The following is a 12,634-nucleotide window of genomic DNA, read 5'->3' on the forward strand; positions in this document are numbered from 1 at the left end:
ATAGGAGGAGTAACCCATCAAACTTATATATTAGTCAACCTTTCTTTAATTCTTCAATATGGAATCACATTTGAATTATTTTTTCCAACAATATTGTATTATAAATATCTAATTAATGAAAGCATGACAGACAAAGGCTCGCCCATTTAAGTTATTTTCCCTTATTTACTTTTAACACGGAAATTAATAAGTTGAATATAATATAATAAAGTAATTAAATAATTAAACTAAAAGATAGAATATAAAGAGTAATGATAGAGTAATAACTTGTATTACCGATGAAGTAGTGAAAAAAGGTAATATCACAAATCAGAGGGGAATTTCTACTAGATTTTAATAGTTACAATTCAGAAAAAAAAAACCAGAAATTTTGAAGATTTGGATCGAGGCCTAGATATTTGAAATTGTCTCAAATGAAATTTACAAAAATAAAAAAAAATAAAAAAAAAGCCTCCTACTGAAGATTTTTGAGTCTATGAAATTAGTCATCCTCCTCTTCCTCTCAATTTACTAGTAACAATTAAGCCCTCTGTTCTACTGGATTTGCATCAAAGAGAAATCGGGTAAATTTTAAAAGGAATATGAAATGTTGGTAATAAATAAGGTGAATTGTGTGAATGATAATTAAAAGAGTTAATATATGATGATGATGAGTTTCTATTAGCGGAATACATTAGGTATGATGATGAAAAAAATATACGGATGAGAATAAAAGGATTAAGAATATGGTAAAGTTCATTTCTAAATAAGGAAATGATGTTAATTGGGTGGAACAACTTAAAATTGAAAATGATGCAAATCGAGAAAAACGAAAGAGTATATGATTCATTATCATCTAGATACGTCGCATTGCTGGCTGTATTCAAGCTGCTCCATCTCCCAGCACATTTTGGAAACGACTCCTTCATGGCAAGGAATGTATTCCTGAATGGAAAGCCACAAAAATCATATTAAAACTATAAACAATAAAGAAGTGATTTTCATATTATGTCTATTATTTTGATGCGGTCAAAGATTTATAGTCATTTGGTTTTGGATTATAATGGACCGAAATAAAATTTACTCAATAAATCTGGTGCATTTTTTATTTATTTGAAGCTGTACATGACGTTTGCACTATTAAGGGTTAATCGGAAACACTTCCTATGTTTTATCTAGAGGTGTTCATTTAGGTAATTGGATTGATTTCGGGTAAGGTGTTTCGAGTCGGTTTGAAATCAGGTTTTCAGTCCATATTAATTTTTATATAATTGTAAATAATCTTTGACATCGGGTCAAATCAGTTACAAGGTCGGGTGATTTTCGGGTCATCGTGTCTATTTTGAACATCACTAGTTTTATCATTAACAAGAATAATGTTGCGTACATCTAATTCTTCAAACACGACCCTAAGTAAAAGTCATTTAATGGCAATCTAAGTGGAAGTCATTTAAGGGTGTTAGCGTAACAGAATAATGTATTATTTACCTCTAATTTTTTGACTAATTCTTCCGCGGTAGGAGCAGAAACAATAATATGGCGTGCATTAGGACTAATGAACCCTTCTTCCACAGCTTGGTCGATGAAAGTGAGAAGTGAATTGTAGTACCCATCCACATTTAGTAAACCCACCTACAAATTTGTAGATTGAACCATAATTCTTAAGATTAGATATTGACTGAAGTGATTAATAATTCTGGCAAATCACAAGCCGAAACGAATTATGATTAATTTTGGGCTATTTTTTTGGTATAATTTTGAGTGAATTACAAATTCAAAAGATAAAACATTAAGCGAATATGTTTCAGTGTCAAAAACTAACGAAAAAAGTCAACCTGAGTAGAAATCACACATGTTAAAGGTGACCAATATTGTTTCGGGGATATTGAAACTTTTACCAAATAATTTTTTGACTTTTTTTACTAATTAATAGGTCAAAAAGAAGAAATCAACGGACACCAACATATAAGTTATCTGTCAAACATTCAACCGTCGAACTTATAGTCATCTCTTAGAACGACCCTTGATAACATGTTAAGAATGTTGCAATGAAATATATATACCGGTTTGTCGTGAATGCCGAGTTGAGCCCATGTTATCACCTCTAGTAGTTCTTCTAGAGTTCCATAACCACCTGCAAAAATTGCATTATATAACAATAATATCAGAATTTTAATCCGAAAAGATTAAAATCGGCAAAAAATTTACACTATAATAGGAGAATTTTATGTAAGTTGATGAGTTGTATCAGATACAGTTCTTGTGAGTACTCCAAGGATGAGTGTACTATGATGCAATTTTATGAAGAGAATAGGTTCACAAGTGCAGACTCGAACATCCGACATTTACTTAATTTTATAATTAAATTCGACTTTGAATCGACATCCAGATAGATTTACTATTATGTAGAAACTTATGTAGGTATAAGTCTTAATTTTAAACTGACCCGAAACACTTTACTCAAAATCGATCGATAAACCGAATTAACACTTTTAATGAGATGGTAAGATGAGGACTCAGAAGAAAAAGACTGCATGGTCCCAGAAATGGGCAGGTACTAACTCCAATTGGGATGGAAGGTAAAATTTATGGGAAAATGGGAGCATAATTGGGTGCCTGACATGTAAAGAAGTAGAAGAAATATACAAAATAGTCATTCCATAACATAATATTTCTTCCCATTTAAGGTGTCTTTTCTTTATTCACTAAGTTTGTTAATATATATTCCCTTCCTCTTATTGAATTTACATTATTTTTCATTTTGATTCATTTTATTTAATTTGTATTATTTTTATTTTTGGACAATAATTCACTACTAAATTTGTAATATGTTCAGTGAGTTATTTAAAAGTAAGAGAGATGATATAAAAATTGACAAATATATTAAAATAAATTAAAATAAAAAATAAGGCAAATTAAATAGAACAAACAAAATAGTTATTTATTACTCAAGTTTTGGAAGAATAGTGGAACAATCTCCTTAGATAAAATATTTAAATTGTGTGAAACAAAAGACAAAGAAATATATACATAAAAATTGATGAAAAAAGTGGGATGGAGTATAAAAAAATATATATATATATATATATATATATATATATATATATATATATATATATATATATATATATATATATATATATATATATATATATATATCCAAAGGGACATAAGTATTGAGTTAAAGGATAGGTTTTCATCGCATAAGTATGGAGTAAAGTAAAATAGGCAAATAGGCATCTAATTTTATGATAAATTGTACTTGTGAACTGTGGTTTTATCCTATTGATGGGTATCGACTCTGGCAGTATGTTAGGTTTTAAAATAGTAACTAACATGACAAAGATAAGCACCTGGACAAAGGGTGTACAAATCATTAACGAACACTTCCAAAAAATCATAAAACCAAAAGTACGAAAAAAAATGCAATAGAATGAAAAATTGTGAGAGTTTTTTAAGCCAATATAGTACAAACGAAGATTATAGAGTAACTTTTGTAATGTTTATATTTTTTCTGTTTTGAAATACTCGCTACATAAAACATAACGGTAATATTAATCTTCAGACTTATATTTATTTTATATATTGCAGCTTATGTGTAAGAAAAAAAATATAGTCAAGTGTAATCTTATTTGAATTATCTAATCGTATACTTATATTATTATCAAACTTTTATAATTTTTAGTCAATAATAGTTTGAGATATACTTAATCAAAATTACACATTGAATTGCATAAAAAATGATATACAGCTAGTATAATGGAACGGAAGGAGTATGTAGCTAGCTTCTATGCCTTCTATATAGAGATAGTGGTGTGACTAGGAGATTTGCAGTAATGTCATTATGCCATGACAAAAGATGATTTAAGCTCTTTAAAGATTTTTGATATCGTCAATGTTCTTAAGCAATTGTAACGCTTCTTATTTTAGTCTATTTTTTATTTTTATTGTATTTTTAGTTAAGATAATGATTTTACCATTTTTTTTCTAATTGTTATCAACATATTCTTTTTCACGTTTTCTCTTATTTTTAATCTTAATTACAAAATTTTATTATTGTTGCGATTTTCTTAGCATGTGAAATGTCATTATTGCAATCTATTAGGAATAGAAAGTGGAGTATATTTTTTTTGTTACTCAAACTTCTCAATAAAATTGATACTTCTATAAGAAAGAGAATTATAAAATTTTAATTGAGGGAATAATAGATTGCATGCAAAGAATCCTCAACTTTAATAAAGATCCTACATAATAATTATTTTTCTTACAAATTAAACGCAATATATAAAAAGTATTAAATGATAAAAAGTACAAATAAATTATTGTGTAGCTATTTTTTGCTTTATACTTGCCATTTACTAATACTTTTATTTTTTTTTTCATTAATTTTCCTACGAGCAAGAGGAGGAAAACTTAATAATCTTCCCGTAGGCGATGAGAATCGAATTTCTATTCTTATAATATTCAAACTCTATAATTTCTTTCTAATTTATTCGCTGTATTATAACTTTCAATTTCAAAAACTTTTTAATATATATTAATTAATATAGCAAAATTAATAATGATAAATTAGGAATAAAAATATTAAAAAAAGACCTGGTAATGCAATAAAAGCATCAGAGTGGCGAGCCATCTCTGCTTTTCTTTGATGCATATCTGCCACAGCCTTGACTTCCCCTACAGTTTCGCCAGTTATCTGCCAAAATACCACCAAACAAACAAACAAATTACCTTTTACGCCCTCTTTTTCTCAATAAACAAACAACTATACTTTTTTAGTGGTAATCCTAACCAGAAAAGGCAATCATCAGGCCTGCAACAAGGCTAGTACAAGACATAACCTCAAAACCAGTATTCAAAACAGACCCAACGACTTGATATTTACCCGACATTGTAACTGCACATGACTTAACTCGACTTCAAAATAAATTTAAAATTATTTTAAAATCAATGTGGACAGAAGATTCGGTATTAAACCGAAACGAAACACCTGACTCGAAATCGAGCCCATAACTCAAATAAACACCTCTATCAGTGTAGCACATATATTAACATAATTCGTTAACTAATTAAACATTTTTATCCATTTATTAGATTTGTCATTAAAATTTTGTTCTTATAGCAAATCCTACGGGATAAAAGAAGTGTTCTACATTCAGCTATTCCCTGACCACTAATTGATTCCTTTACCATTTGAATGAAAACAAAAGGTTCAGATCACTGAACAAGCCAAGAAAGAAAAGGCACAAAGAAAGCAGCAGTACTGTAATTCTACTGATCACTTTATAAAACACACACAAAGTAAACAACAACAACACCATCAATTTTTTTTTGAAAAAACAAGTATTATGGATGGGGCTATTTCATATCCAAACCATACTAGAAATAGGTGGTTCTAAGTAAGTTGGGTATCCGATCACACGGGACCTCTTAAATTAATACAATCAAAATGCTCTATGTTATTCTATCTGATTAATTTCTTGTGTTTAGGCTCTAAACTTGCGAAAAGATGTAAATTAAAAAGAAACCTAAAAAATTAATGTGTACTTTTACTCCAATTTAGTCAATATCTATCCTTCTAAATCAAAAGACTCTTATATAAAGGAATATAAAGGAACGTCATAATTTGACTTGTTGATTGCCAATAGTTAAGCACTAAGATAAGCCAGTCAGGAAGTTAGAAGTAATGGAAAAGGTGTATTATGCAGTGTAGTGGTATTACTCTATTAGAAGTAAGAACAATAAAAGGTTTAAGACTTTTTGGAAGGAAGACAAAGTACAATAGGGAGACATACCTCTCGAGGCATGAGCGTCTTGGGAATCACTCTATCAATACAAGAAATAAACATGACAAAACAATATTAGTTGATTACTCATTTTACTTATTTTAAAATTTAATATAAAGGGTAAATAGTAAACAATTAATCGCCAATTACAATGATTGATTTAGTCAGCTAATTTTATTAACTAATTTTATCAGCTAAAATTAAATCCGCTGCTATGAGCAGATTGTTTAAAATCAACTTATTCACATTAATAAGTTGTTTCAACTAACTAGTTCACTAAACATTAATATTAACTGATTTAACCATCCAATCCTTTATTTGTATTAAGATAAGTTAAACTTACTCAATAAATTATTTTGTCAAATATCCCAAAAATTAAATTTTAATCAAAGTCTTGCAATAACCAAGAATAAAAGCACGCTTTCTTCATTCATTATGTTTCTTTTTTAATCTCTTTTTGTTTCTTCTTCTTTACTCTAATCAAGACTTCAAAAAATTCAAAAAAAAACTTACCCACTAATCTAAGATAAAAAGAATAATTAATTAAATAAACCCACAAAGGAGGGAAAAAACTCAATGAGAAAAACATGATTAGAAGACTAAAGCACTCACCCAATAACATGCCGACCTCCACTATGAACAGCTTGAGAAACTAAACCCATTAACCCTATGCTTCCTCCTCCATATACTAAGTCAATGTTCCTTGATACCTACATTTCATAAAATTTCATAAATTCCATTTCCACCCATATTATATAAGTTACATAACATGATCACCAACAAGTCAAATCTTAATCTTAAATTATTGGTTAGACAGTCGGCTATATGAACCAATACATCACTTACAGACTTACGGCAATAGTCTACATGAAACTTTTTTTGTCATTGGTTTTACTTCAGATGGGAGTAAAAAATTGAGGGTTTGATAAAAATATGATCTTTTATATGTTTTGAGTTTCCATTAAGCAAAATCAATGGAAATGGCACAATGGAGTAAAGAACAGAGTATATATAGCTCACAAAAGTGCACATTTTCAGTTGGAAAATATTACCCACATGGGAAAGTTTCAAACTTTATCCACATCACAAATAACCCAAGAAAGCTTATTAGAATCAAAATTTTCAACCAAAATTTAAGAACAACCCTTATCATGAAAAAGGGGTCCATTTTTTTTTCTTTTGAATTTACTACATTGTGATTGAAATAAGAATGTTTAGAGCATCATGTGCAGTTTCAAATGAAAAAAAAGTAATCTTTAATTATAAAAAAATAAAGAAACTTTTCTCCTAAAGATTGAAAATTTAGGGGAAAAAAGACATTTTTTTTACAAACCCACATTTAAAAAAACCCTCAAAATAGAGGGGGAGGGGGGAAAAGTGAATGTAATGAAATTATGTGATACATAGAAGAAACCCCATTAATACCAATTCTTTTCCAAGTTCAATGGCAGCTTCTTGATAGCTAGTTTTCTTGCCTTGACTACTCCCACAAAAGACACATATTCTTCCAAACTTAGATTGCTTAACCTCAACTTTTCCCTCCATTTTAGTAGCTTTAATTCTCACCCTTTTTTCCCTCCTTTTTGGGTTTTTTAATTCACGAAAATTAGGAAAATTGAGAATAACAAATACTTGTAGTCTTCAAAAAAGTCTCACTATCACTCTACTCTGTTATTTAGTGTCCCACTTTATTGTCACTACTCCCATATAATGAGTGTCACAAAACAATGCAAAAAAGGTTGAGGGGTAATGAAATACTTCCTAGTCCTTACGAGAATACATATAAAATATTTTGGATAGAATTTAATAGAAAGGTAATTGACTTAGAGAATAAGACAAAATAAACGAGTAATTGATATAAATAAGTGGGTAAAATAAAGAGAAATAATAAATTTGTGAATAAGATTAAAAGAAAGAAAGTGGAATCACTACTAAACGGATAAAAGATGTAAAATTAGTAAAACACAATAAAAGAAAAAAAGACGTAAATTGAGAGGGACTGATGGAGTAACTTTTTGCTTGTTTGGCAATTACTATTAGCTTTTTCTTAATTGGTTCTTTGTATCACTTGCAACAACTAGTATAGTAGCACTAGTGTGTGTTATAAGTTGTTTGGAGTTATTGGTGACACTAAGACTTAGACTAAGACTAAAAGAAAAGGATTCATTTCATTTGTTTGGTGGGATTGAAATTTGTGGAATGGAGAAATGATAATTGAATTGAATGTCCTCTATTCTATGGTTTATGGGTTTTTATAAATGGGTACATGCTTGCACGTGATTGACCATAAGGCACGCTTAATTTTGCTTACTCACATATACTTGTATTCTTTTGCACGCCTATACTCGATTGATTCCAAATACTATGGTATTTCTAATTTTTTTTTTTAATGAAAATTTGTTAGTTACATATTTGGATGTACGATGCCAAGATTCAAGAATATACGGTATTTTATTTCAAGAGTTATTTTTGTACGACATCGTCTTTCGACAGATAATTATAAAAAAAGAGTTTATGTTCTCCTAGTATGTATTAGATGATTTGACATATTCTCAAAAGTTGAACCGACAAGGTTTCGTTCAGACTTGACTTAATTATATTTGGTATTTTCGAGTTGGGTCATTATCTGAGTTACAGGTCAAACTTTCGAATTATGACCCACTATTTTTCGATTAGACTTCAGATCAATTTCAAGTCAGATAAAATCTTGACAGATCTATTTCGCGTGCAAAAATTACATCAATGGGGCTTTTCACAATGTATGGAAACTCAAAACTGAATGTAAAGTTCAAATGATGATTGTCTAAACTTAAACATTAAACGAATATGACTAGAGTAAACTCGGACAAGCTCGGTTCAACTATCATTCAATTTAACTAACAACAACAATGTCGGAGTCTAGTATACCAAAAACATTCCTTGCAAAATGTCCAAGTATGCCTTGTGAAGGACCCCCCCTCACGAAGTGTTTCTATATGGATGCTAAAGGACGGAACGTCCTGGCAGAGTGCCCAATGTTGAGGGACCTCCGTGGAGGAATGTTATAAAATGTTAAAGCACGTACCTCCCTAGCACAAAATATGAGGTAGTGAGGGACCTTCATGCCCCAATATCCTTTATGACATAGCGAAGGACCTCTTAGACGAAGCATTTGAATTTGTACGACATAACTCAAATATATCATCGATTATGTATGACATAACTTCGCTAGAAGTGGGTGAAGTCGAATAATGTCCTAAGTATGAAAAATCTACCAGAACGTTGCTTGGAGAATGAATCAGGTACACCATGAAGCATCGAAGTTTAAAGACCTCATGAGGGCTTAGCTTTAAGGGTGTATGCGGGTTCGACTAATTTCAACAATGGGCTAGTGAACCACAAGGTGTATGGGACTGCTTAAAGAGGATGACTATCTTTGGCTAATGAGATGTACTTAGAACTACTTAAGAAAGACGAATTTGGCTAAGGTACTTAATGTGTTCGAGATTTTATTTCAAAAAGCATTTTGGACTAAGAAGTCTTAATTTGTTTGAAATTACTCAGAGGACTTTTTTGACTAATCCTCCTTAAAGTGTACATAAATGAGTCTAAAAGATCAGAATGTATTGAAGAGCCTCAAAGTATCCAAAACAACTCGTAGAAAATTCAAAGTGCCTAGGTTTACATCTAGATGACCAAAGTGTTTAGGGCTATGTCTAGAAGCTTAACATTTTAGGCTAAGAGACCCTCGAGTTTTAAGGACTTTGATGATCAATTTTTTTATAAGAACCTTAAAGCGTCAAATACTCGAGTACTACTGTGGGCTAAGGCACTCTAATATGTCTTTAAGTAATGTGCCTAAAGGACCATTTTGGGCTAAAGAACACCAAAGTGTCTAGGGATGTACCTAAGGATTATTTTGCGCTAAAGAGTCTCAAAGTGTTCAAGATCGTTCCTGGAGGACGACTTTGGGCTAAGAAGTTTCAAAGCGTATCTTTGCTCGAAGAGGATATCTTTGGGTTATAGTTTCCCAAAATGTCCCAACCAACATTTATACGACTAATTTAGCCAAGGAACCCGAAGTCTTTGAAACAACTCAATGTGGATCACTTTTGAATAAGTAGCTCAAAGATGTTCAAGGCGATCAAGAAAAACTATTTTGGGAAACAAGGCTAACTATTGCTTTTCTTGGGAGCGCTAATATACGAGTTCAATTCAATCGAATAAGTTTAGCTTTTTAGCCTTAAATACTTAATCTCATTTAAAAAATTAAATTTTAATAATTTCAGTTAAAGCAAGTACCATATTTTCCATGTAACAATTTGAGTTTGATTCTCGTTTATCCTTTCCCTACTTCAGTCTACTTTATATTCCAATAAAAAAATTTATTCTCTTATGTCTAATATGTGTAGGGAACCTAGGAGTGTTGCAATAGGAGGGTCGCCCATTTCATGTTGGATGTTGAGATGTGACTCTGAAACTCACTCAACCAAGCAGCAGTAATATTTGATTAGTGCCCACTCCCTGCAGCACCCTTATAGGGTGCCAACATCAACATGGACCCCTTTTTGCTACCTACAACCCACTATTTCTACTCTACTCCTCCCATGACTAGAATTGTGCCAATTAATCGAAAACATCGATTCGAAATTTTTTGTATATAAAAATAATATTTGATTGTTAAAAGAATCAGAATTTAATTTATGTGATTTGAAATATCCTGGAGTATTTGAAAATCCGTTCAGACTTTTAAATATACACATATTTTTTCGTCTAGATTTATTGAACGCTTGGGCATGTTGATTTTAAATCTAGTCATTTTTCATCTGATTTTATTTTGAGTTAGATTTTTGGCTCTATTTGTTTCCGGTTTTGATAGATTTGAGCCGACCCAACAAACTAGTCAAAACATTTAAAAAGAAAATTTCTTATTAGTTAAGTATTTTCAAAAAATAAAAATATCTTCTTTGTCTTTATTAATAAGATTAATATTTCGCTTTCAAGGCTTTCACACAGCACATAAACTCAAAACATAAGACATGATAAATTAGATATATATTGTGTGTCCCAACCAAAAATAATGATATGAAACTGAAAATTTTGACAAACATGAGAATGGACCAAAACATCAAATCTGAATTACAATTGAATTTGACCTATTTTATCAATTTCTTTTTGAATTATGGGTCAAAATTTTATATTATAACCTCCCTTAGGATAGGATTTCATATCATTTAGGGTCAAATTTAAACTTGTCAATTTTACATTATGCGTTCCACTCATTTGATTACTACTTATAATTTTTCTGTTTGGTTGAATTTATCTTATTAATATGGCCAAAATTATATTTTTGTTTAATAACTTCATATTATTTTTTTTAATTTTATCCACATATTTAACCTTAATTTCCATACATTTGTTTATTGTCTTACTATTTTGCCCTAAACTTTGGAAAGCGTAATTAGCCATATGCTCTTGTCAACCAAAGCACGTGAAGATAGTAGTCTTGGGTAAGGCATGTTGAGTGCTTAGGACATGATAGTTTACTATTTATATTATAGTTCACATAAATTTGTTTTTTTGACTTTTTTATGAGAATTTTTTCGATGCATATGGTTAATAGTATTAATTGGTGGTATGATAATAAGAATAATTTTTCGTGTAAATTTTTATGATATGTATAAAGTTATTTCCATGGAAATAAAACTTTGATCATAAAAAAGTTTTTTCTTCATAATTTTTCATTACCACCTAATACCATATGTCCAAATGATAATACATTAAAATTAATTTTGTGAAGAAAATGAGATTGTTGAAGGAGAATATGCATGGCTATTAAATTTGTCAATATATATTTCTACTAAAATTAATACTAACTTTTCATTACCATTCTTATTATTTAGTAACGATTACCAAACGAATCCTTAAAGTAAATGTGGCAAATGCTAAGTGACGATGAGAGTAAGTGTTAATGAAGTTGTATAAAAGGTAGGAATCCAAGAAAACCCTTTTGATTTATAAGGGAGGAAAATATGATTAAAGATGGTATATAATCCTAATCCCTAAAAAGCAAAAAGGTTTAAACCTTCTCATTAAAAAAACGACCATCCTCATCATTTCCACATATATATTTGTCTTTCGACGTTGCATGAGAATGATGTCGATGATTCAGTTTCAAACAACTTATCATACAATTTCTTCTATTCTCATTATTATTACCTGATCGTTACGTAGAATTTGCCCCATTTAATAAAAAAGCTTACACATAAAATAATTAATTAGGGCCAACTCAATGGTACACAAAAGTATTTTATAGCATTATGTACAAAATCAGCGGGAAACAATTGCTATATGTATTTTTCGTGCGTACCAGTAGACTGGTAAAAGGAGAGGCTAGTAATAGCGGAAAGAAAATTCAGAATCTCACCTGAAAAAAAGATATGCACTTCAATTAAGATAAAACTTGATTCTGAACGATTATTACGTATTAGTTATAAGTATAAAAAAAAGGTCACAAATGTAGTCTACCACAAGCTTATGTTGCCACAACTGTAGCCTTACATGGACATAATTACATAAGTGTATGCTTTCAAGTCACCATTATCATGCTTAGCATTGCATGGACACAGTTAAATTTTATGCTTCAAAGTCACAATTACTTAATTATAAATTATAAGAAATTCTAATAGATTATTAGTTTTATTACAAGTGTTCAAATAAAAGTTTAAATTGCCATACTTTTGCCATCTATTTTAGTTATCGCCACCTATTTTTGAGTGTTAAGAAATCAACTCAACCAAAACTTAAATCGGTAGTTGAGGCCTAGGATTGGTTATATAGTACTCTAACATGCCCCTTCACACGAGAGCTCATTGGGCTAGAAGTGTGGA

The 12,634-nt window shown here is 30.2% G+C and overlaps 1 protein-coding gene across 1 annotated transcript; it reads right to left on the reverse strand.

Annotated features, from left to right (window-relative positions):
* Nucleotides 1-13: 13 nt before the first annotated feature.
* Nucleotides 14-8,114, reverse strand: LOC130827603 (cytokinin riboside 5'-monophosphate phosphoribohydrolase LOG4-like). Its single transcript, XM_057693369.1, has 7 exons — nt 7,191-8,114; nt 6,378-6,475; nt 5,775-5,805; nt 4,576-4,675; nt 2,043-2,113; nt 1,468-1,611; nt 14-924 (listed from the first exon to the last, which is right to left on the reverse strand). The coding sequence occupies exons 1-7, from the start codon at nt 7,308-7,310 to the stop codon at nt 832-834; spliced, it is 657 nt and encodes a 218-aa protein (XP_057549352.1). The 5' UTR covers nt 7,311-8,114; the 3' UTR covers nt 14-831.
* Between the last annotated feature and the right edge of the window lie 4,520 nt (nt 8,115-12,634).

Source organism: Amaranthus tricolor, chromosome 11, assembly GCF_026212465.1.
Source record: "Amaranthus tricolor cultivar Red isolate AtriRed21 chromosome 11, ASM2621246v1, whole genome shotgun sequence".
NCBI classification, from domain to species: Eukaryota; Viridiplantae; Streptophyta; class Magnoliopsida; order Caryophyllales; family Amaranthaceae; genus Amaranthus; species Amaranthus tricolor.

What these genes read in the sequence shown, in the direction of transcription:
- LOC130827603 (XM_057693369.1), bottom strand. Translation starts at nt 7,310, where the DNA reads ATGGAGGGAAAAGTTGAGGTTAAGCAATCTAAGTTTGGAAGAATATGT. An exon ending in GGAGGTCGGCATGTTATTGG is followed by an intron (nt 5,806 to 6,377) that starts GTGAGTGCTTTA and finishes TTGTATTGATAG; the next exon opens with AGTGATTCCCAAGACGCTCA. An exon ending in TCGGCATTCACGACAAACCG is followed by an intron (nt 1,612 to 2,042) that starts GTATATATATTT and finishes ACAAATTTGTAG; the next exon opens with GTGGGTTTACTAAATGTGGA.